At 48.9% G+C, this 25,572-nt stretch overlaps 1 protein-coding gene across 2 annotated transcripts in view; it reads left to right on the top strand.

The window, feature by feature from the left end:
- The window catches only part of SMOC1 (SPARC related modular calcium binding 1), a 153,514-nt gene that overhangs the window by 118,088 nt on the left and 9,854 nt on the right, over positions 1–25,572 (top strand). For both annotated transcript variants that reach the window (XM_003797357.3, XM_012809878.2), the window contains exons 8-10: positions 15,838–16,030; positions 16,457–16,539; positions 18,325–18,430. In XM_003797357.3, coding sequence (XP_003797405.1) covers positions 15,838–16,030; positions 16,457–16,539; positions 18,325–18,430 — 382 coding nt within the window. The remainder of the gene's footprint in view (positions 1–15,837; positions 16,031–16,456; positions 16,540–18,324; positions 18,431–25,572) is intronic.

Below are 25,572 nucleotides of genomic sequence, written 5' to 3'. Positions count from 1 at the left end.
CCTGTAGAATAGAGTGCAAGGTGGCGGTGTGCGCCTGTAGGGTAGAGTGCAAGGTGGCGGTGTGCGCCTGTGGGGTAGAGTGCAAGATGGCAATGTGCACCTGTAGAATAGAGTGCAAGGTGGCGGTGTGCGCCTGTAGGGCAAAGTGGCATTGTGTGCGTGTACAATAGAGTGCAAGGAGTGGTAGAGACCCAGGGTTGAATTTAAGCAGCATTGGTTGAGTTCCTCTGCAGCCTGGGTGGTCAGTACCTCTTCATGTGTCTGGTCCACTATTTGATAAAAGCCAGTGCCATGAGATGGTGGGGTTGAAGGAGACTGTGTCGACTCCCTTGGGTCACAGTCTTTGATACAATACTGTGGTGGTTAAAGCACAGGCTTTGGAATCAGCAAAACCCAGGTTTGCATTCTAGCTCCAACCCTTAGTGAGTGACCCCAGTCAAATCATATAATGCCCCTTTGTTCTCATCTGTGAAATGGGACCATCATCTCTCCTTCTAAGGACTGTGATTAAAGGTGATCTAAATTAATGTCCGTGTAGTATTTAACTGATGCCCAGTCAAGTGATCAATTGTAAGTAGGTGAATTTATTATTATCATTACTGGTAGGAATAAGGGGAATATTAACGATAGTGGTTATCTGAGAAGTCTTCAATCAGGAAAGAATTTAGGATTGTTGCCATAAGCAAAGGCATCTATTAGACAGGCTGCTTCTTAGGACCTTCCTCCCTTCTGCTTCATTATTAGGCAATGAGAAGCGGTTCTGCTGCCGACAGTACATGGTGCTCAAGGTAACACTTGCAACTGTCTATATAGTCCCTAAGACCCTGGAAGGTTTGCAAGACCCCAGTGAAAGGTCTCATTCTGTGACCAAGTAGTAGATAAGAGTGTAAGCTCTCTGAATGATAGACAGCACCTTTTGCCTGAAAAGCTCACTTGACATTCAGAAACTGCTTCCCTGAATTTCCTTTTCACCTATCAGCAGTTGATTCCTCCAGGTGGAGTATAATCTCTGTGGGTACAAGGCCTTTACTACCTACCTATCTCGTCTATTATAGAACCTCACTCAATGTGTTTGATGGCTTTGGGGAAGGGACGAGGAGAAGTGGTTGTCATCACCGTCATCAGTAAAATGAGAATAGCACTGTCATAATGGCTAGTTCAAGTCTGCTCCTGAGGAACCTAACATTTGCCATCTCATTTGAACTTTGCCATAACCCTATGAGATAATCATTGTCCCAGTCTTGCTGAAGCAGAGATGGAGCCTGAGAAAGAGCCTAACTTGCCTAACTTAACTTGTCCTGAGTCACAGCTAGCAAGTAGTTGAGCTGGAGAAAACTAGTTATCCTTGGGAATAGAGTGCCTGTCTTGGGCTGTACCCGCTGAGCATAGTAAAGTAGTAATGTCAAAGTCAGTTGATAATCTTTGCTTGCACTGTAGTTCTCCTTTCCATTTCTATTTTCCAATTGGATAAAGGGTCATGCTGGGAAATCATTTCCAGGTGGGTACAACTATCTACCTTTTGTTGGAGCAACCCAGCCACATTTATTTTTTCCTGGTTGGCCCCAGTTATGTCTGTAAGAATAGTGTATGGAACAGGATTGTTGGAGCAGCTTTAACAGTTCTCTAGGAGAAACTGAGACCATGAATAATTGTTATGGATTGATGACTTAGGAATCTCCTACTAAACTAGGACTTTCTCCAACATGATTATTATTGACTGAGGGCCTGTCAGTCTTTTTGTTGTAATTAGATCTAGAAGATATGGCCTCAAAAGAGGGTTTGCCAGGTGACTTTGTGCCTGTTTTTTGCAAATAAAGTTTTACTGAGTAACAGGCAGAGATGCTTATTTGTGGATTGACTGTTTTTTTTTTTTTTTTTTCCTGCAGTAGTATGATTGACACAGCCTACGTGGCCTGCAAAGCCTAAAATATTTACTATCTGACCCTCTACAGAAAAAGCTTTCTGGGCCCTGGTATATGTGACTGGATGGGAGTGTGTGTATGGGGCTGTCTTAGTCCAGTTTTGTGGCCTGTCTCGTAGACTAAGCAGAAGGCAATTCCTGATGTATCCAGGTAAGCCTGCCTCAGTACAGGGACTCCTGAGGCAGCACACAAAACTCTTCAGCATCTCATATGGACCTTTTCACACTTTAGCACCCTGCTCTGGAGTATGCTCTCACAAATGGTTGCCTGGCTTTCATAAGGCAGAGGGTAGGGGACCTTTTAGTGGAGATAAACCAGGTAATGGCAAAAGCATGGGCCTAAGTGTCAGACAGACCTGCAGACCTGGCTTCCAGTGCTGGCTCCACACTGAGAGGCTTGCTGGGCATGGGAAAGTTAATTAATTCCTGAGTCATGAATTCCTTATATGTAAAGCTGAGTTATCAGTGCCTGGCAGGATCTTTGTGAAGACTCAACAGCTTCTATATAGGACCTGGCACATAGTCAATGCACCAATACATGATTTTAAAAAGCAGCAAAACAGTGGCTATTCCTTTTTTTTTCCTTTTTTTAGAGACAGAGTCTCACTTTGTCGCCCTTAGTAGAGTGCCATGGCGTCACAGCTCACAGCAATCTCTAGCTCTTGGGCTTAGGTGATTCTCTTGCCTCAGCCTCCCGAGTAGCTGGGACTACAGGCACCCGCCATGACGCCCGGCTATTTTTTGTTGCAGTTTGACCAGGGCCGGGTTCGAACTTTGGTATATGGGGCCAGCACCCTACCCACTAAGCCTCAGGCACCACCCAACAGTGGCTATTCTTGACAGAGTATCTTTATGCGTTTTGCTAGCCACTTTTCATGTGTTATCACATTTGTTTTAAGGAGACTTCAGATATACTTTAGTGATAACTCGTGTCTGAGCAGCTGGCTCTGGTCAGGATGGAGCCTCTTGGTCAAACACCTGGGATGGTTTCCATTACAGTTTGCTGGAAGATTCTGTCTGGGCTCAGGTGCTCTTCAGCTTGAATCTGTAGGGGAGCTTCCAGGGGACCCTGCAAAGCCATGAGGGTAAGAGCTCTTCTTCTCAGCTACCTCTCAGAGGCAAAAAGGCTATCCCAGTTTCTGTTACACCCCAAACTTCCTTTTTTCACACTCAGACCCTGTGACGCCGGGTTTGTTTTCTGGCCTGGGGACTGTTGATGTTGGAAAGACTCCACTGGGCAGCCAGGGTTTTGCAATAACATGACACATAGCCCTGCAGCCTTTCCCAGTTCCCGTCTCTCCTCCTGGAAGTCTTGGTCCTTGTTTTTAAGGCTTTGCCCTGGGCTCGCTGTGGTCAGTGTAGCCGCTGGAGTGCTTGGCAGGCTCAGCTCTGATGCATTTGCCGTTTTGGCCTCTTCAATCCTCTACTCCATTGTCACTTTGGAGCACCAAGAATTCTTCCTGAGTTCAGGAGGACAATGTACCTGGCCGCCTAACACCCGAGCACTCGGGAGCAGCACCTTCTCCATGATGAGTGTTGGCCAGACCCTCTTCTGCTTTTATGGGAAACAGGAACTCTTGCTGAGACTTTTGTGTGTCAGAAGCATTTCTTAATAAACCTAGAGTTTCAAATATGTTTTTTTAAACCATTTACATTTTACAGAAGAGGGTAGTAAGATTAAAATAAATGACAAGAATTTGGTTTTATCTAATTCTTCATCTTATGTCCCCCTGCTTCTAATTTGATTATCTGAAGATGTTTTCCTACAGCTGTGATTTATGTCTTCTTGTTTCTGTGTGACAAAATTCTGTGCTTTCTCCTCTGGGAAGGCACAGTCTCTCAAGAAATATGGTCTTGTAAGCCGTAACTCTTCCTGGGGTGACGTGGTAATGCTCCCAAGGCCCACACTCTTTCCCTCAGCTGCAGGGGGGTTAAAGTAACCCTCGTAGCCTTGAGTGGAGTGCAGTGGTGTGACGTCCCACTCTGCTTCCTGCCCCTTTTCCTGTCTTCCCGTCTTTCCTAGTTAACTTCTATCATGATCTGAACCTGGTCCTCCTGTGAGTTAAATTCCAAAGAACCACACCTTTCCTCCTTTGCCTTCGGCCAGCAGAGCTTCCCTCAGTGAATGGAGCAGCTCATGGGTATTCTGCTCCCTGGAGACAGAGCCATCACCAGGCACACAGAGTAGAAATGCATTTCTTACAAGTTTGCCATCAAAATGACCCACTCCTTCTCACACATGAGAGTGTCTGTGTTTGCCCAAGTCACTGTACCTGCCTCAGGTCAGCTGCTCACGGAATCCCATCCTTACCTACCGGAAGTCAGAGCGTTGCCCTTCCAGGCCTGCTTCGGGGCCTGGGACATATTTTGTATTGCTTCTCCCTCACACGGGAAGTTCCCGCTGGGATAGCTGCTCTGCTTGGGACTTGGGGTCACTGAGGCAGCTGCACCTCCTGGCTGGCCTCCCCCCCAACCCCCAGGCTGACTCTTGGCTCATCTAGAAACCACCGGCTGATGTAATGACCTGAGGCCTGGAAAAATAAACAGCTCACAGGGAAGCCAGCAGTAGCCCGTTGTAAGCAAATACCCCGCAGCCACCTGGAATCGCGCACATGACGTGATTGGGAGGAAGAATGAGTAATCCACTAACGTTAGCAGCCGAGGTCGGGTCTGGGCTTGTGCATTTAAAATATCTATATGAAAACAAACCCTGGATGTTTATTTCTATAACTGGCCATCTGGGTGTCTGCCCATGTGATGCAGGTGCCTTGGTCCAGTAGAATTACGCCAGGGATAGGGCCTGTCATCCTCATGGCTTCCTCCATGGCTGCAAAGGCCTTGTTCTTTCCAAAGTTTTCCCTTTGCGGAGAGGAGTGGTAAACCCCGTTTGGAGGCCCCAGAGAGCCTAGCCGCAGAGTCCATTTTTACCGTGTCTTAAAATTAGCTTTCCCGGCTGCCTCACGCCTTTACCCTACGTGGTCTGCTCGGAACACAAAGGCGTGGCGTGGGTGGAGGTGAGTGCAGCGGGATCCGGTGCTGGGACTTGCTGGACCAGCACAGGCTTTGTTTCTGGAGGTGAGTTTGTATGCTTTTCAGTGTTTGATAGCAAAACCATGTGTCCCGATATTTTCCTTTTGGCCTCTGCTGCTAAAACAACTGAAATCAGATATCCTGCCCAGATATTGTCACCAGCTTGTTCCAGTTTTCTGGAAGTCAACTACAGTCTCTGCTTTGATTTGAGGGCCCTCATCCTATGTTTATTTGTAAAATGACTTTGGAAGTGGCAGGGTATTCGTCTTATGAACATATCTATGCAACATTCGTGTTTGGGGGAGTAAAAAGTGAAGTTTTGATACTTTACTTTGAGAAATTGAAAAATATCTCTTCCCTCTCCCATTTTTGTCTGTTCCCTGTCCTCCTTTCTTGCCTACGTTTTTATTCATTGGCGCTTGGTCCTTAAAGTGCAGAACCTATGTGGTCAGGATGAATGAAAAACTAGAAAGAATACAGCTTGTCATTTTTTAGTACTTGTTCATTGCAAAAATGCTGTTTTTTAAATGCATTTCATATCCTTTTTGGTGGAGGAGGAGTCATATCTGCTTAATTAATGGCGTGAGTCAATAGAGTTGGGAACTTCACTAAAATTTGAGTGGATGTGACTCAGTGATGCTTTGGGGGAAGAGTTAAAAAGAAAAATGCCTACGTGTAATATGGGAACGATCCATCCTAGAAAAAATATCCTGTGTAGCATTTCTATCTTGTGCTTCCCTACTCCTTAGAAACTTAGTCTCTGTGTGGGAAGGAAGCGGTCAGCACTTCAGACCATAGTGAGCCACGCATGGCCATTTTAGGTTATGTAGGGAGAAACTATTTAGACGTTGGTTTGTAATTTTCCCTTCCACCTCCTCACCCATGATACTTCATCCCGACAGCGTGCCCTATTTACAGCGCCAGCTGTACACATCCCCGTAAGTAGGTGCCCTCAGATGGTAGCAGGGATGTGGAGTAGGCAGTGTTAGCTTTTCTCTGAAGACGAAGCCCCCCAAGAGGTAGCAGGTTGAGTGTGGCTCGCAGGCCACATGGCGAGACTGTGGGAAGAGGCATGAAGTACGAGGGGAAACCTGGAAGCACCAGGCAGTCTTGCCCTTGACTCAGCCCCTTCCTGGTACTTGAGCTCCACAGGAAATTGGGGAGCTTAGTTCGGATGGGGAAGAGCACCTATCCTTGTCTAACTAGTGTGAAGGGCCTGAGAATCTGGTAGTACTCATTTTATTTCATTTTATTTTATAGACAGTGTCTCACTATGTTGCCCTGGGTAGAGTGCTGTGGCATCATAGCTCACAGTGACCTCAAACTCTTGGGCTTAAGTGTTCTCTTGCCTCAGCTTCCCCAGTAGCTGGGACTACAGGTGCCTGCCACAATGCCTGGCCATTTTTTGGTTGCAGTTGTCATTGCTGTTTAGCAGGCCTGGGCTCGGCTCGAACCCACCAATCTTGGTGTATGTAGCTGGCACTCTACTCACTGAGCTATGGGTGCCGAGCTGCCACTTAATTTTAAAGGAGGATACAAGAGACTGGTTAGGGCTTTGTGTCTGCGACAACTATTATGAGCCAAGGCCTCTGGTGCTAAGAGGAACGAAGACAAGGAACATCTAAGAGAGGAGCTGACCATCAGGCAGTGGGGTGCCAAGGGGTGGGGGCGATGGTATGGTCCACCCCAGTGGGGAGGAATATTTTGTCATTGACGTTGTTTTGAATTGTTGGCACAGTAATTATAAAAAGCAGACTGACTCTTAGCTCTATATACTTCTTAGTTCACCTGCTAAACTTTATTAACTGCATCTGGGGCAGACTTCTCGTCACCCTGTCCTCGGTCAGCCAATGCAGTCCAGGTGAGGAGGCTAATCAATCACTGGAGAAGGCAGGAAGATCATATTACTCCATGTTTGCTGAGGACACCGTCCCCTTGGACAGCTGTTAATAAGAGCAGTTTTATCAACCTACTAGAGCACTGGTTAAATGCTTTACATATACTGACCCTATGAGGCATGTGCGAGGGCTATCTTGCTTTTACAGGTGAGGAACTTGAGACTTTGAGAACTTAACTGGCCAAGGTCACAGAGCTAACAGCTGGTAGAGCCTAATTCATCGACACCAAAGATGGTGCTCTTGACCGTTCCACTATACAATACTGCCTCTGTTCTAAGGATTGTGGACTTCTATGGCTTAGTGACAGAACCTTCCACCATGCCACACCCTCAGGTGGAAGTGTGCAGGAGTGGAGTGACAGATACGTACCAAAGCTTTCAGCTTTGCCAAGGAAGCCCAAGCTTCCCCACTCACCACTCCAGGTCCCTTTGAGTGCCCTAAGTTCCTTCTGATATGTGAGAACAGCCATCCAGCTGAGCTTTTATACCATCCTCACCTGGCTTCTAGGGTGGAGATGCTTCTCTTGGCCAGTGAGTTAATCAGAAGGGTGCCTCCCCAGAGAAGCCCTCCTGGAGCTGCCTTCGTAGCTTACAATCGGTGACAGTGATAGGCTGTTCACTTCCTTTTGCTCTCTGTTCTGTGGGGGAAAGGGTTTTTTTTTTTTTTTTTAGCTTCAAGGAGATGGGGAAACCCATTCCAGTGAAAGAGGCGACTTTTACATTTGTGTCAAGTTTGTTACTGTTCTCCCCACCCTCACTGCTACCTGATACACACCTGAGCACAGTTTCAGGGATGACGTTGTTCTGTTTGCCAGTGACTGGCTTTTTCCCTTCCCTGTCAGTTGTCTGCCTTTCCTTCAGAAAGGAGCCTTGAGCAGTGCTTCTGTGGGCTCCCCTCCTCTTCCGGATAAGTCTGAGTCACGTGGCTGTTGAGATTCAGGAATGGTGGAAAGGGAGAGCCAGCCTAGCAAATGGTGCTTGGAAAAATGATCCTCTGGGGGTCACTTAGCCCCTCCTGTGAGAAAGTGAAAAGTCCACAAGTAAGAAAAATAACATAGTTGGCTTGAACCCATAGGTGCTAAACCCCGATGTGGCTAAATAAACAGAAAGGGTCTGCTCAGTGATGGAGCATAAATCACTCCCAAAGACCCTGGACTCCAGGAGGGCCCCTCCCCGGAGCAGCAGGTCTCGTCCCTGCATTGGCCCTTCCAGAACAGCAAAGTCAGTTCCTTAAACCTGTTCCTGTCTTCCCTCTTTCTGCTTCTTCCGTCCGTTCCTCTGCCAAATTCTCAGCCACCCAGCACTTCTGGAATGGTCCCGATATCACACACTCCCATGCCGGCCTGCGGAGTCCTGAGGCAGGAGCCGCACGATTTCCTACGCCTCTGGAATTTCACATTGTGATTTGGAAAGGTTGTTTTTTAATACACAGTTTGTTATTTTGGGTTATCTTTCAGCATTTCTTACATTTTTGATAGGAGGGTAGGTGGGCGTGAGGTATTTGAGGGGGTTTCAGGGTCATCATAGGTGACACAACGCTGGTGTTTGTTTTCCTTAATATTCTTGGCTGGTAGGATGATTCCTTTTGCAATGAAACATAAGCATGCTCCTCTCATTTTTCAGGCTGGATAACATTTTACTGATTTTTTTCCAGTGCCTGATGGTCTTGAGTGTTGAGGGTAGCATTTCCCAGGATGAGTCAAAGGGATAGATGCTTTTTTTCAGCCTCTGTGGTCTTACCCCTGCCATTTACTCAATAGTGCAAGGCCCATCTCTGAAGTGTCAGACTGGAGTTCTGTGGGAGGGATGGCACAACAGAGGATTTGAGCAAAGAGGGATTCTGGACTAAATAATTGTTACAGGTCCTGCACACCCAAGATTCCATCTTTATCCTGTGAGTAGGGGTTGGGCACCAGGGATGGGTGCGTGAAGGACCAGTAAGAATGTGGCAGAGTCCTTGCCTTTAGGAGCTTGCAGTCTAGTGAGCCAGGGTGCCCAGGCTCAGGAGCAGGTGGGGGACAGGCACACAGGAGGGCCAGACTGCTCCTTCCCGTTGGTCTAGGGTGGGAGTAGAAGAAGAAGGCTTCAGGGGTGGAGGGCAGCCCTGTAAGAGCAGATTAAGATCCCAGGACTTGTTCCTCCTGGTTGCTATATCTTTCTTTTCGTTGTTGTTGAGACAGTCTCATTCTATTGCCCAGGCTAGAGTGCTGTGGCATCAGCCTAGCTCACAGCAACCTCAAACTCCTGAGCTTAAGAGATCCTCCTGCCTCAGCCTCCCAAGTAGCTGGTTACTACAGACACCCACCAGAACACCTGGCTAATTTTTATACTGTTAGTAGAAATGGGATCTTGCTCTTGTTCAGGCTGGTCTTGAACCCCTGAGCTCAAGCAGTAGACCTGCCTCAGCCTCCCTGTGTGTTAGGATAACAGGCGTGAGCCACCATGCCTTGCTGCTGCTTGCTACGTCTTCTACTGAACATTTCTGGCTTCTTGGTGCCGGACATGATGTTTGCATGTGGTACCCACAACCCCAGTAACAGCCTGGGGGAGCACCTGAGGCCACAAAGGCCCCAGACCCTCTTCATATCCTCTTCCCAAGCCGTGATTTTCTGTGTTACTCAGTTCTGTGTTAGGTCCTTCTCTCTCAGGACGTTGTCCTGAGCCTTGCCAGCTGCTCACCCCCTTGTCCTGGAGTGTAACTCTCTCTCAGCATGGCCTGAGGAGGCACCTGCATTACCAGCTGGGCTTCCATTAAGAGGGCCTCTGCTCTTGCTCTGGGAAGATCGCATCATTCATCAGGACGTTTTCTCAGTCTGTGTTTTTACAGCCTATAACGCTTCTGTGTATGGTTCTCTATAAGTTTAGGCTGTTTTCTTGCATTCATTTTTCATATAGACCTTTTGATAGTTCCTTGTGTGTGTCAAGTTGACCAGGCCTCTGTAGTCAGTTGTTTGGTCAAACGTTAAATCTAGATCAATCTTTTTTTTTATCTTACAGCACACTTGAACCTATAGTTAAACTTTCATGACACACTTAAATTTATGTTGATTAAAAAAAAGGTAAGGGCGGCGCCTGTGGCTCAGTGGGTGAGGCGCCAGCCCTATATACCGAAGGTGGTGGGTTTGGCCAAACTGCAACAAAAAAATAGCCGGGTGTTGTGGCGGGCACCTGTACTCCCAGCTACTTGGGAGGCTGAGGCAGGAGAATCGCCTAAGCCCAGGAGTTTGAGGCTGCTGTGAGCAGTGTGATGCCACGGCACTCTACAGAGGGTGATAAAGTGAGACTGTCTCTACAAAAAAAAAAAAGTAAAAAGAAAAAAGAATATACTTACTGTGCTTTGAACTTCTTTTGAAAATATTTTAGTGATCTGTAAAAATTTTCACAGCACAGCTAAGATTCTCTCAAGGCACACCAGTTGAAAATTACTAATCTAGAACTTGCTGTGAAGGTATTTTGTGGGTGTGAATAACATTTTCAGTCAGTTGATTTCAAATTATAGCCGATTACTCTCTGTAATGCGGGTGGCCTCATCTCATCAGTTGAAAGGCTGATGAGCAAACACTGAGGTTTCTTAAAAAGACAAGAAATCCTGCCCGAGTTTCCACCCTACTGACCTGACCCTATTGATTTTGGACTCAAGACTGTCCATCACTCTTATCTGAATTTCTAGCCTACTGGCCAGCCCAACATATTTCAGACCTACCAGCTTCTGCAATCACCATAAGCCAATTCCTTAAAATCTCTGTCTCTCTGTGTAGGTATGTGTGTATCTCATGTGCATCTGTCTCTGTTTCTCTCTCCTGTCAGTTCTCTTCTGCAGAACCCCGAGTCACATAGACCTTGTCTGACGACAGCCCTCTCTCTCCACCCATCCCTCCCCTGACTCCACCATCCCCACCACCATGAGGGTCCTGTGCACCATCTCCAGAAAGTTCATGGTGTGGCTGGGCCACTGATAACTGCTGACTGCACTTTCAGAAAGTGCTTGAGTTACCCAGGAGCTCAGCCTTTCTGCCCGATTCATGTTTTAGCAGTTCCTGCTCTGGAAGGCAGCCTACAGAGAGGAAGCCCAGCCCCAAGAGCTCAAACTCCAATCCGTGATGTTTATGTTTGTTGGCCATGCTTGCTTTAAAAAAAAAAAAAAGAAAAGAAAGAAGAGAAAAGAAAATAGATGATGAGAGAGAAAAGGTTCTCAGGATAGAAGGCTAAACTCTGGGCTAAAATCAAGACTGGGGACTAGGTGAGGATTTAGGTGATCTGTGCTCCCCTTTGCTCCTAATCACCATGAGTGATTGAGAGGCACGGAGGCCTGGGCTAGCCGTAACAGACAGACCTGTGCTCCACGCTCACCCTCTTTTGTGAGACATGAAGGAATCCATGCCCTGGGCCTGGAGACAGGGGCCAACCTCGTCTCTCCTCTCCTGTGCCCTGCTCTGCCTCTTGCACTGCACCGTGGTCCTCCTTGCCCCGTGCTGTGTGGAACTGGTGGTCCAGAGGGCTGTGTGTTTTTTGGCGGCAGGGCTGGGCGTGGTCTCATTTCTTCCACCGGATGCTTTTCTGTTGTGTTTCTCCTCTCAGACAGAGGAGAGGTTTGTGAGTGAGACCAACCACTCATTGCCAAGTGGGGAGTGACCTGGCTCTCACTTCTCTGCACCATCCCAGGGATAGGATTATAGAGGCTGGCATGTGCGTGTGGAAGCATGTGTGGCCGTGTGCTCCCGTCCCTCCCGGACAGCTTGATACTTCCTTGTGCCCTGTGTTCATGTCTTCCAAGTGTTTACAGAGGGTCCCGGCCAGCCCAGCACTTCTAATCTTGTCATCCTCCCCTGAACTTTCCTAAGCAGAATGTTCTTAGTCAGTATGGAATGTTTTAAAATAGTGTGTGCCCACTTCTGGGGCGCTCCCTCTCTGAACTCATGGTCACTGAGAAAACACCTGTGAAATAGACCCCCTGTCTTGCATTCTGGAAGGCGACTTCTTGGCACCTGGGGAAACTGATGGATGTGCACGTCAAGATGCATTTGGGAGGTGACTGTGGCGGCCAGAGGGTGGGCATGGGCTGGCTTCTGGGTCCTCAGGTGTGAAATGAGCTTGTGTTCCTTGGTACTTTCTTATTCACATTTGTGTGACCTTTAGAGAGGCCCTGCAGGATTGATTGAGTGATTGATTGAAGGTCTTGCAGGGGACACAGAAATACTTACAGGGTAGACTGGTAAATGGTCGATCAGATCTAGATATTTCAGTTGTCTATTTCTGTGTAAAAAACCACTTCAAGACTTACTGGCTAACCATAGAAATAATCTATTCTTTTTAATGTATATGTAGGTTGGTGAGGTGGTTCTTTGACTGGTTTTATCTGACTTCACTCCTGACCTCTAGATGGAGGAGTGGCTGGTCTGGACTTTCCCCTTGCCTTGCATGCCTGCAGTTGTGCTGGCTATAGGCTGAACCACTTCTGTTTCTTCTCGGTGGCCTCTCATTGCTCAGTGGGCTAGACCAGCCTCCTTATGTGGTGCTCTCAGGGAAGCTTCCACACAAGTGAAAGTGGGAGCTGCCTCGGACTGACACGCAGCATCACCTCTGCCATTCACTTGGTCAAAGAGAGTCAGAGTCTATATGGAGGGGTCCGCTCAAGGTGTGGATACAGGCAGGTGCAATTCACTGGGGACCATTTGTCATAATCTCCCATACTGACTAAAAGAAAAATATAGGTTAGAGTAAAAACCAGATTAGCCTTTGGCGATGAGAGATGCTGTTGCAGAGAGGGGCAGAACATAGTGAGTGCTGAAACGCCAGCTCTGCTGCTTCCTAGTTCTGTGATCTTGATCCAGTTATGCAGCCAGTGTGTGTCCCCGCATCCTCCTCTGCTCTGAGAGGATACTAACACCTATCTTAGAGGCTTGTGGTGACTTCAAAGTGAGGTAACCCAGGTAAAGCATCTGCTACTAAGTGTAGCACACAGTGAATACTCGAATAGATGCTAACAACTGTGATTCATTTTATAGTTCTGTGTTGGTGGGTGAGTTACAAATTTGGTTGTAAGTTTTCCAGGTCTGAGGCAAAGAGAGAAAAACACTTGCGTGCAAGATTTGTACTGGACACAAGCTGAGCAGACATTATTGGTTCAAGAGAAGCTGTGTTGTGGCGAACACACTTCATTCTGAGCGCACTTAGTTGGGGGAGGCTGCAGAGAAACTCACTTGAAAGGGCTTACTGTAAAAGATACATGTATTTTTCTCCTAGAGCAAATGGTTAGAAGCAGCACTGCCTAGAGGTTAGCAGGCTGGGCTCGACCTTCAGGATCCCCATCTCTCCTCTCTCCTGGCAGAGTGAACTCGGGAAAATCCATGAATCTCTCCAGAGTCCAGCCTCCTTGTCTGCTAAATGGTCGTAATAATGTGCCCACCTCACATGGGCAAAGGAGTGGTACAAGTGAAGCCCTCAATCAATCACATGGCACAGGTTATTCCATGGATGTTGGCTTTTGTTGTTATTGTTGTAGAGATGATTTTAAGACTTTTCTCTTTGCTGGAAGACAAACTCTGTGTACTCTTCACAAATGATTGGTCCTGTTATGATTAAACCACTCTCGTCTTTTTCTTAGAGGGCATGTAGGCTTGCAGGGACTATAATAAAGTAATACACAGATAAAAAATAAAAAGCAATAAAATAATAAAGTGGTAAGCCCTGCATTTAGCCTTCTCTTTAAACCCACGTGCTGCTGCCCACTTTTCCAAATTCGTGAGCTTTATCATTTTTAGGATTTTGTTCTCCATAGACCTTCGCAGATAGTGACTATAAACATTTGAAAGCAGCCCACAGGGCCGTCCAGGAATCCACCAACAAGGCCCCAAGTCATGAGTTTGCACCTCTGCCCAGACGGCTCCTGTCCACATGTCTGAGGGTCTCGGGCCCCAGTGGTGTGAAGTCAGCTCCATCATTCTCTCTGCCCTTGGAGACATTTCCTTTTGCTCCCCTTGCTTCTCGCTTTCAGTCTGATTTATGGCCTTAGAAGGTTGGCCTGGGGAGTCTTAATTTAAAGCCTCTGTCAGAGGTTGTTACACGAACGTGGTGCCAGTAAAAAGATGTTTTCCTTTGGTTTTGCTCCTCTATTGCCTCTTTCATGGCATGAAATATGAGGTAGGAAAATAAGGCTACCAAATTGGGGGGGAGCGATTGAAAAATTCCTACATAATCCCCCTGAAGTTGCCATGGCACCTTCCCAGTCAGGGGCTGAAGGCAAAGTTCTGGGTCCTTCACTAGCCTTCCCAAGGCCGCTGTCCTCACCCAGTTCTGTCCCTCTGCTAGACGTCCTCCTGATGCTGTTCTGGTGGGAGTTCCCATTGGGGACAGGATTCCTAGTCTGATGTCAACTATGTCCAACGCTTCTTTCTCTGGCCAAGAGGATTCTGTTTAGCTCTGTTACATTTGCGTTATGAAAACAATAGTTTTTTTTTAATTTTCCAAATTCGAAACTGTATTTTAGTGGTGAATATGCTATACATACCTGCTTCCTGTCCCTCAGATATTTTTATGCTTTTGGGGAAATAGTCCCCTCATCCTGCAGTGAGAATCACTGAGCTGTTGTTTTTCCTCACAGTGAGACGAGAATGGTTTTCCCATCATCTGGCTTCACTCTAAAACAGCATCAGGCTGCTTGGTGTCTCATCACACACCTTTACATATGTGTGTATCATTAACAGAGCCAGTGTTTCAAGGGGTTTGGCCACTTTAAAGTAGAGTTGACTTGCTGTGGTTTTGATCACTGGCAGTGTTGAGTGAACAGCATGGTTCTCCAGGTTGCTGATACCGAGTTCCTGGCTCTAGGACTGGTGTTTTTGTAATACACTGGAAAAATTCCATAGGATGCCAAGTCTATGTTCCTGTCAATTTCGTTAAGAGGAACATGGTAGAATAATGTTATTAAATAAATAAATGAATGAAGTAATAGTAAAAGTTTGTGATATGACCCTCTTTTTATAAAAAAAAAAGGTAAGTCACTGTATGCCTGGGTATTTGCATGAAGTGTATGGGCATAACTGAAGATTCAGGGGAGGTACAGTGTTTAACTCTGGTGGGATTAAGGGTGCTTGAAAGAATGTTTTAAAACCTGTCTTTATATAAGAAAAGAAACCACCCCCCAAAAGAAAAGAAACCCAACACCATTTATTTTTAATAACAAGTAAGAACAAAAACACTAAATAGAAGAAAGTCTTTTGACCGGCTGACTGAGTAGGGTTTTCCCATAAGGGGCTGTGCAGGTGTGAGAGACCCTGGAGCTGGCCGGGCCGGCCCAGTTCAACATGCACTGTCTCAGCCCAGGGGCTGGCCTTGGAGCAACCAGGCTCGGCTGTTCAGATGTGTTCACATGCTCCTGAGGCCGCCACAAGTGCAGACACCTTCCTGCTGGGCCTGCTTTCTCTCCCACGGGATGGAAGCAGTGTTGTGTAATGGATTTGAGTGCATTCAGCCTATTTCATTCATGCTGGAGGGCAGGAAGGGGCCGGAATTCACCTTCTAATCCTCTTGGGTGCTGAGCATCCTTCCACATGAGGCTAGCCTGTGGCTCTGTTCTGCTGTGTCTTGGAACACAGGCATTCCTGCCAAGCAGCCAAGCCTCTGTGCCCACCCTCCTGGAACCAGCAGACGGTACATCTGCAGGAACCTTTCTGGAACAGGGAGGGCAAACGGCCACCTAAGAGGCAGCCCAGGAGTGCCAGCCAGCCTGTTGCTACAGCAGGAGCTATTGGGTGGGAATGCTGAGGAATCCTGCCAGTGGAGACAGACATAGGAGGTTCTGGGCCTCCAGTCCCCACACTATGGGCTGGTGGCAGACACAGCTATTTGTGGTGATCCGGCAGGCAAGCCACAGTTCTCTGCGCCAAGGCCTGGGTCTTGCTGTTTCCTTTGGGTGTGGGGCACAGAAGTAGGGAAGCTAAGTTGCAGGAGTGATATTCAGCACCTGTGAAGACTGTGTCTTCTCTTGCAGAGAAAGTCCACTCGTGTGACCAGGAGAGACAGAGTGCCCTGGAAGAGGCCCGACAAAATCCCCGCGAGGGCATCGTCATCCCCGAGTGTGCTCCCGGGGGGCTCTATAAGCCAGTGCAGTGCCACCAGTCCACTGGCTACTGCTGGTGTGTGCTGGTGGACACGGGGCGCCCACTGCCTGGGACCTCCACTCGGTAAGCCCACCCAGAGCCTATCCTGCCCCCTGGAGTTTCTGGTAGAAAGCCCTAGGACCTGGATTCTGGTCATAGATCTGTCTCTCACTGTAGAATGGTATTTAACTTGTCTGGACCTCAGTTTCCTGATGAGAAGGTTATTGCCCTGCCCAAGTCACTAGGTTCCATGGATCAAGAAAATCCTGTGTGCAGTTCTAAAGTGATGTGGTTAGTATGCTTGAGTGGTTGAAGTGACATGCCTGAACATGTCTCAATGGGAACATTTATGCTTAGATGGCCTTGCAGCTGTTGGACAGTGCAGGAGATATTTTACTGCCAACCCTGGGTGTGTTGGGCTTAGTGACAACACAGATAATTGCTGGGCAGTAGTGACAGAGGGGGGCTCAGTTGCCAACCCCTCCTAACCCCCACGTCTCTCTCTTCCAGCTACGTGATGCCCAGTTGTGAGAGTGACGCCAGGGCCAAGAGCACGGAGGCTGATGACCCCTTCAAGGACAGGGAGCTACCAGGTGGGGAATGAGCTTCGCTTGTGGATGCCTCCCTTCCTCTGTTGCCCCCACCCCCATGTCATCCCCTCCTCTGGGTCTGTCTGTTCAATGGAGCAGGGATCACCAGACAGGGCGTCGCAGGAGCATGAAGCCAGCAGCCGTGGGACCTGTGTCCTGGCGGGATCTGTCCCTGATTAGTCCCGCACCCTCCAGTGCATTGCTCCTCTTCCCTGCACTTGCCCCGTCATCTTTAAAATGTAGCATCAGGCTAAAATCCTGTCCCTGAAATTCTGTAACATGTCCTCCATCGGAGAGCAATTGGGGTGTTTGGGGATTGCGAATCATTTTTTCCAGGGCTGTGAAGAGAGGATAACTTACCAGGAGGGTTCTGTCATGAGGGGTGAGGCTTCAACTGTCACCTGCCCTGCAGATACACATGACCCCTGGTAATGCGAGGTGACCATGGGTGTGACACAAGGCACACAGCAGGGACCCTGAGATGTTGAAATGCCTGCTATTCTGGGTTTCCCCTTATGCATAGAGATCTCGGTCTGCACATTGTGGTAAAATTATTAAATATTGGTGACTTGGAATCCTGTTCTCTTTGGGCAGCACTAAGTTGGCTCAGTGCTGGGACCCATGGGGACTCCCAGTGAGAAATGAAAGCAAAGAGTCCCTGAGAGTCAGGGGGTTTCCACGGGAGGTTGGTAGAAATCATTGTCACAAAATGGAGTCGTGGAGGTCAAGGTGGCTCCTTTTAGCCATCCCCTTGACAAATGTGAATTGAGATTCTAGTGTGTGCTGGGTGTGGGGTATGCTCTGGTGATCAAAACTGATGGGGAGCTTAGAGAGTAGGAAACAGATTGTCTACAATTCAATGAATATGTACATTGATAAGCAGGTATGTCAGGTGCTCTGAAGGAGAAGAGCAAGGTGCTGTGCGAGTGGCAGGGAGACGCTGCTTTAGATGCCACGGAGATCGCTAAGGTGTCTTCCTTCTCTGTGAAGGAAGTGTTGACCCCGAGACTTGGAGGATTTGGGGAGAAAGAGAATGAGCTAGTTGCTGCAGAGAGGATGCCTGGTGTAGTGTGGAGGGCGCACGTGGTGCTGGGGATCATGAATCTATAGGGACACCCATCTGTGTGGATGTGTGTGGGTTATGTTCCCAAGCAGCACTGAGCTACATGGGTGTAGACGTGGAAAGGGCATGTGTACGAGAAGGTGCATCTGTGTTTTACTGTGTTTCGCTGGAACAGTGCAATGAGAAAAACAGCAGCAGAGCACTCTTGGCAATATTAGCAACAGAGATTCTCTAAATACAATCTAAGTTGGATGGGAAGCGAAGTGCAAAAAGGAGGTGCTTGGGTTGGTGAAGTCAACTTAAGCCATTGGGGTTCTGTGCCTCCCTGTGTGCCCGTAGCACCTGGTTCTCACCTCTATGGTAGTGATTTTCTCATTCTGAGGTGACTGCTTGGCCATTGGCTTGAGTATATTGTGAACTTTGTGAAGATGAAGACACTGTGTATTGTTCATGGTTGTATCCCCGGCCTTTATCAGAGAGCCTGAGTTGGTACTCAGCACACATTTGTGGAATGGAAGAAACTGAAAGCCTTTATTATCCATCTGGTCTGATGGTCCCACGCTGGGAGCCATGGAAGTTTATAAGAATTGTCTGAGCAGTAAACAACCCAAAGTGGATTTTGTGGAATAAGGACTTCAAGAAGGTTAGAAAGGATGATAGTTGAGCAAGTAATTTACTTGATTATTTGCCTGGCTTCTACTTTCTAATCTTGTTTCATCTTTCAGGCTGTCCAGAAGGGAAGAAAATGGAATTTATCACCAGCCTTCTGGATGCGCTTACCACTGACATGGTGCAGGCCATTAACTCAGCAGCACCCACTGGAGGTGGGAGGTGAGAATGTGAGCAACCCGCAGGGAATGGGGGTTTGACTCTTCAGATGCCCAGGGAGGCTGGGAGAGTGGGGCTGGTGAGGGCAAGGGCTGGAAGTCTGTCTTCTTCCCGAAGCTGTGTGCGTGTGACTTTGGCCTGCCTTCTGCCAAAAATCTTCCTGCCTCTCTATTCTTTGGGAGCTACTTGTCTTTAGCTTTTAGTCCAGGGCCGTGGAAGAGATGGGTAGGAACCAGGCCCCAAAGGGCCTGTAAGACATGCTGAATAAGACTTCTGATTATGAATGGTGAGCACAGCGGGACCACAGGGTGTGTTTTTAGGGGGGTGGTCTGGGACTCTAAGCATAGCTGTCAATGGTTCCTGTGTTGTGAGGCAGACCAAGGGCAGCCATCTTGAAAACCCAGTTCTATGGCATATCAAAGTGAGCATGCACAACAGCCAAGTTGTGAACGGATGAATAAAAGTGGTATATACATATACAGCAGGATAATAGTCGGTCATTAGTAAGAAGGGAATCCTGTCATGTTGAGGACAATATGCTAAGGGAAATAAGCCAGTGACAGGACAAATGCCTTGTGATCCCACTTACGTGGGTGTCTGTAATAGCCAGACTCGCAGGATCAGAGAGTAGAATGGTGGCTGCTTAGAGCTATGGTAGAGGGGATGGGGAGTTGCTAATCCGGCCAGAGGATGTGCTGTGCAGCTGGCCCTTTAGCTAATGGGACTGTACTACAGCTCAGCAGTTTGTCAGCAGGGTTCTGTTCCATCTCATCATTACCTCTCTCCTCTTCCTCCTCCTTCTCCATCCACCCCAGCCCAGCCTACCTGAGCTACGGATGTGTGCTTTCTTGGTGTCACAATACTCTTCCCTTCTCCCTGGAATGGGTTTCTCTCTTCTTTGACTGGCTAACGTCTTCCTGTGCTTCAAAACTCAGCTCAGCTGTCGCCTCTTCCAGGAAGCCTCCTGGGACGCCTCCTGACTTAGACAAGACACCTTCTGTGGGCTTCACCTCTGTCCTAGCACTTACCATATAGTTTATAAGGGTAGATCTCATGTTCAGTGTCCGCACCACAATAAGATGAAAAGAGACAGAAAGGAAAGAAAAGAAAGAAAAAACATGAGTGCCAAGGCTGCCACTCTTGGAAACTGCTCTTCAAGCATCTCCCAGTCCTGTGTGAGCTCTGAGATTGGTTTCCGGCTCTGGCTGTTTCTGCTTCCCTGAGGGTGGGGGCTGGGAGGAGCACAGCACCAAGCCTGAGAGAGAGGGAGGCCGGGGCTGCAGGCCACAGAGGGGGCTGCTCTAGGTGGCTTGGTATCTGAGACAGAGAGGGCTACCGTCAGGATCTCCAAGGACAGGGAAGGGGTGGCATTTGAAGAGGCATGCTCAGTATTATATGCCTTCGGGTTAATTACATGTAAAATATGAAAAAATGCCTGTTGTTTCTTGCAAAAACATGCTTCTGATATTTATGTTAAAAACATAAGGAAAAAAGAGAAAAGAAGGACCACACTCTAAGACACGCTGGTGCTGAGAGCTTCCTGCCCACAGTCCCCTGAAAGCTGCTGCTGGCTCTGCCACCAGCTCAAGGTCCCCCGAGCCATCTTGCCTCCGCCCTAAGGAAGGTGCAGGCTCCTCCCTGGGGCTCTTGAGCACCACATGGTCTCAACTACAGGCCAAGGACACCCATGGGCCCTGCTGCCGGGGGAGTTAGAATTGCAGCCTTCCCCTCTGATCACAGGCTGAAGGGATTTTTATAGATAATAAAAAACTAGGAAATTTATAATGTTTCTAATACCATTGTGCCCTCAGGGAAAGGGATTCTTTTTTTTTCAAAAACACTTATTTTAGGTGTAATTTAGAGTTGAGGGAAGTCTTTTTAAATATTCTTTTCAAGACATGTTGTTCATTTGAAGCACGTATCAGTTCGGCCATACTTGCTTTTGATGGGAATGACAGGTTTGAGGCTGCTTTGGGGGGTTACGTTACCTGGAGACTGGACTTTTAATCAAGAGACAGACTAGATGATCCAAGAAATAGCTTAGGAATCAAGGAAGAGATGGGGGCAGGGCAAGGAGGAGAGAGAGGGGAGTGAGCGGGTCCCTGAGCTGGCCCTTGCCCTCCACACACACACTCCTTTCCTTCCCACTGTTATGTTCTAGGTCCTCAAACAAGAGAGGCTCTTGTCTTCCCATGACCAGCCCCTGCCCGTTCATATAAATGTCACTTTCTCAGGCACAGCCCAGTATAGAGGAGCTGGCCAGCACCCTATGCCTCAGCATCCCTTTCTGACCCCACTGTCTGGTATTACACTGGCTTGTTTATGTGTCACCTGTCTCCTCCCACCCAATGAGAGAGGAAGCCTTCCTATCTTCTTCTCTGCTATATTTATTCTCAGAATTAGAATCATGCCTGGCACACAGTAGGTGCTCAGCAATGTGTTAAACGATAAAATAGCTAGAAGGCCGGATGGATGGTGGGTGGATCCCCGTCTGATCTAGAATGGAATATCTTGATGAGGCCTCTTTCTGGCACACATCAGAGTCTACTCATTCTACTCATTTCTGAAAGACTAAGCAGAAGACTGGATCCAGCCACCAAGTTTAGGTGCTTCTTTGTAACCAGGGCCCTGTGGTTACAAAGGGAACCCCAGGAACCTGGGGTGCTGTGTGGGTGGGCCCTCTCCACTCACCCTTCTTGTATGAGGGAGGAGCAGAGGCACAGGGCAGCCGGAGATTGGGTAGCAGGTCTGAGACAGGGCTGATGAAGAGAATTAAGAAGTCTGGGCTTCCACGGTTTTGGCCTTGGCTTTGGAATTCAGAAAGAATTGAGGTTGCAGGCACGAGATTAAGAGAGCCACATCCAATCTTCCCTTTATGCTCTCGGGGTCTGCTAATTAAAACTGGACATCAGCTGAGGCCAGTGGGAAACAGTCCCATTTGGGGATAGTGGGGAAAAGGGACAGGGAAGATGTTTGGGCAGTGAAGAAAAGAAAGTGTCTCCCCCTTAATCTATTACCTGTAGAGATAGTGGATGCTGATGAAGGGCTTCGGGAGGCAGGGTGGGTGAGGGCAGGCTTTACACAGAGTGTGACACTTCATCCACAGATGGGAAAATGCCCCAACCTGGATGGAACAGGAATAAGAGCATCTAGCAGAGGCATGGACAAGGTGGGGTGTGTGGGAAGACTTGTAGGAAGTAGTGTGGGTTAAGCGGGGGAGGCAGTAGGGGGCAGCCAGGAGATGAAGCTGCAGCACAGGCAGAGCCCAGGTGATGCCAGGCCTCGTGAGTCATGCCAGGGTCGCAGTTCCTGATGTCTCTGTGGAAGTGGGATTGGAGGGAGCAAGGTTGTTGGTGCAACTCAATACAAAATAATAATACATACTCAGTCCATTTTGCATTGAACTAAGGGGCCCTGGGAGGACGATACCACCAGGCCCTCTGCAGGGAGAGACAAGGGTGCAACCTCTCCCAGGGATCCTCACCAGCTTTTGTTGAAGTCAGACACGAGAAAATACAGCACAGCAGCAAGCTTCAAAGAGAGTAAAGGTTAAAAAATGAGGAGTAAACATTCTGTTTACTGCACTTCTGTCTTGCTTTTTTCTTATCCCTGCTAAATGTGACTTAGGGCTGAGATAGTGTGCTGTGTCTAGTGACTATTGTTTTTATATTCAGGGCCAGCAATGATGCCTGGATTTTTCACATTACTTTGTCCCTAGTGCCTAGCCCTTTTAACCCTATGCTGTATCTTACTCAAGGTGGGCAGGAAGGTTCCAGCAGTTGTCAGTGTGACAGGTGCTGAGAGCCTGGGTTGTGGGGAAGGGGTGATTTGCTGAAGCTTCTGTAATGAAATCAATGGGATTTCAAGACTTGTTAGCTACAGAGAATGGAAGAGAGGGTGGCATCTACTCCCTTTTTAGACTGACTTGGTGGCAAAATGCAGTGCTGTCCAAAACTAAAAATCAGCAAAGTGGAATAGGGTGTCTGTGGCAGCCTCTGTGGTGGGAGAGGGGACCCCGTGAGTGTCACTGGTGACAGCCATTCTCAATGTGTGTTTGTTGGCTGAGTGAGTTATCCCCTTGGTCCCTCCTGTCGGGGCCAGTCCTTCAGAGACAGCCCTTCCATGGCATCCATGAGCATGTGTCAGTTCCAAAGGAAGATTTCTAAGATCCCAGCTGGCAGAGTCTTCCCTGTCCTGGCTCCACCCTACCCTAGGGAAATTCAACATAGAGGTGAGGTGGGATGGGCTGTGTGAGCCTCCTGGCTTTTCACATGGCCCCCGTAGGAAAGACCATCTGTACTGCGGCTTCACCCTTCCTGCCCAGTGTTGCCTGTTGATGGCTTTGTAAGGAAGAGGCTGGAATGTGGCTGAGTTGGCATTTCCCAGCCCCACCCGCACAGCTGGCAGAGCCTGGACCCAGCTCCAGATGGGGCTCAGTTGGTCTGCTTGGCTTGGCTGGTGCCTGCAGGCCGTCCCACTTTACCTTCTTTAGAACTGCCGAGGACAGCAAAACTGGGCCCAAGATCTTGGCTGAAGCAGGTTTCCTTGTGGTAAACGGGGCTGGCTCTCCAGCTGTGCGTTGCAGCCAAGGCCTGGCAGGGCTGAGGCTGCAGAAGCAAAACTGAAAGTGCCGTAGGAGCAGGGCGGCCCGTGCCACCTCTAAACCCAGGAGAAGGCTCAGGGGGACCCGTGCAGGGAGAGCCCTGTCTCTAGTGGGCTTCCTCATCCCTGGAGGTGAGAATCAATGGGGCAGCCACTAAAACAGCCCAGACACAGGACAGACATCAGTGTTGTCTGGAACCACGGTCTCCCCAAATCTGGAATTTGGTACCATTTGGGTGTGTCTTTCCACACCACATCCAGGGAAACTTGGATCTCTGCCTCCCGATGAGCCCTGTTAGCAGAAGCAGAACTGCCGTGTAGAAGTCCACAGCGCGGCCCGTGAGTGCTGCTGGAGAGCCCTGGCTCCCCGTCATTTAGGGAACACAACCCTTGCCTGGTGAGCAGCTTTGAACCCGGCAGCCCTGACATCTCCAGTGGGATATAAATGTGCGCGAGTGGGACAGGCTGGGAGCCTGAGGCTTATGGGAGACGAGCTGCCGGAGGTGTAGGAGCTGGAGGGACCAGTGGGCTGTGGCTTTGTGGTCAGGGTGTAAATGGTAAGATGTCTGTGATGGAAAGGAATCTAGCAAAGACTGCTTGAGATAGTCCCTGAAACTCAGGGGGAGGCTTCCCCGCACTGCCCTGGAAGGATGCTAGCAGAGGCCTCTGGCATCCATCGCCTTTCCCACACACTTGCTGCTGGGCTGGTGGAGCAGAGCTCCTGCTTGTCTCGGTCCTGACCAGAGCTTATGGGAAGCACTGGAGGGGGTGCCCTGCTGCCAAGCCAGAAACTCCACTTACAGAGTTTTAAATCAGATGCCTTCGCTAGTTGGTTTTTTTCTTTGTTTTATTTTGTTGGAAATATGGAAACTATCCCAAGACCCTCCCATCTACTGTCCTCTCTCCTTCTTCTAGAAGCATCATGTTTAAATGTTCTTCTCTGAGGCTATGGGTACAGTCTCCATTCTTATAAAACATGGTTTTTTACCTGAATCCCTTGGGCTTCAAATGGGCTTTAAGACGTCCATCAGTCTCCCGAGATCTGCAGCCTTATGTACATTTTTTTAGAGAGAGGGGAGGCCTGACGTTTTGTTTCGGTCCTCAGATGGGTCCGTGGGGGAGCATGTGTGGATTGCCTGTGGTTTGCTCAGCTGAATTAGGTCCAGCCAATTTGTCCTGAGCACCCACCCTGTACAAAGCTGAGAAGTTCTTGCTATCAATATGCTTTGCATTCCAAAGTATGGCCATAGTGCTCTCCAGCCTCCCAAGTAGAGCTGGGCTCTGTTACAGGAGGTGGGGATGGGGTATTCCTGGGGTAAGGGAGGAGAGAAGCAGAGTCTCAAGCTAGTCGGGAAGGAAGGATGAGTGGGTAGAGCCCACGAGCAGGCTGTGGGTTGTGATTGTGCTGCAGGGACCCCGGAGCCTCTGCTTGGAGGGGCTCAGAGGACCTCTCCGGAGGAAGCGAGCCCTGTGCATCTCAGCCCAGAGCTCACCTGGGAGCTGGGCACAGGGGTGGGGGACAGGGGAGAGGGGAGGCCAGCGGATGGAAACATGGTGCTGTGCACTGTGAAGCCCTGGTGGGAGTGAGGAGAGCAGGAACATGGAGGCAGCAGGGCAGGAGAGTCAGAATAAGGGGAGGGACGGGGCAGCAGTCAGACAACGATCACTCTGGCGTGGAAGGAAACTCAGATGTTGTAAAGTTGGGAAGAAGAGCTGCTTCTTGGTGCAAAAGAGCCCAAAGGAAGGTGAAGGGAGCTCTATGCATAGAGCTGCTGAAAGCTGGACAGGCGGAAGCCCCAGGAACTGTGTTGGAGGGAGCGAGCCTCCCCTGGCAGTGCCTCTGGGTGGGATGACCTCATCCCTTCCCGTCTCAGCGACTGAGGCTTTATTATTCCAGCCTCTAGGTAGACATTACGCTATGCTGAGCCTAAAGGTTAAAGGAAGAGCTGGATAGCATTGGGGCTTTCATGGCTTCCAGCAGGAGGGGCTGAGAGAGACAGTCCCTGTCGGCCTCCCCCAGCCTTGGGTCAGAGCCTCTGGTGGGAGAGCCCTGGGCTTTCCTTGGGTGTCTTCTGTCTCTGTGTCCTTCCTGGTGTGTAGGGGAAGGGAGAGGTGGGCAGGACACCCCCCACCTGCACTGTGAGCATCCCGACAGAGCATGTCTGTTTGCCCACTTGCTACATGCTGCTGGGGCAGCCTGGGCAGTCTTGAGAGTGAACTGGCTGGTAACACAGAGGAGGATTAAAAATGCCAGAATACCATGTATGCTGGTAGGAACAAATTCTAAGCTCTGCAGTGAATAACTTCATGTCGTTTTGAAGACCTCCTGAGCTGGGTTTCCATGGCAGACTAAGAGGATTTCCAAAGAATTAGAGGTAGTTGGCAGCTCTGCATGGCTCCCTCACACCTTCCGCCAGGTACCGTCTGAGTCAAACCTGTCAGGATGGGGTCCCACTGGCAGGTCCACTAATCGTGTCCTTCTGGATTAGGACAGGGTACCCCGGGGACCTGCCCCAGTCTGAAATCCACCTCATTAGGAAAGG

This window comes from Otolemur garnettii, unplaced genomic scaffold (assembly GCF_000181295.1).
Source record: "Otolemur garnettii isolate 467f Iridium unplaced genomic scaffold, OtoGar3 scaffold00115, whole genome shotgun sequence".
Lineage (NCBI taxonomy): Eukaryota > Metazoa > Chordata > Mammalia > Primates > Galagidae > Otolemur > Otolemur garnettii.
This window is presented reverse-complemented; position numbering and strand designations above follow the sequence as displayed.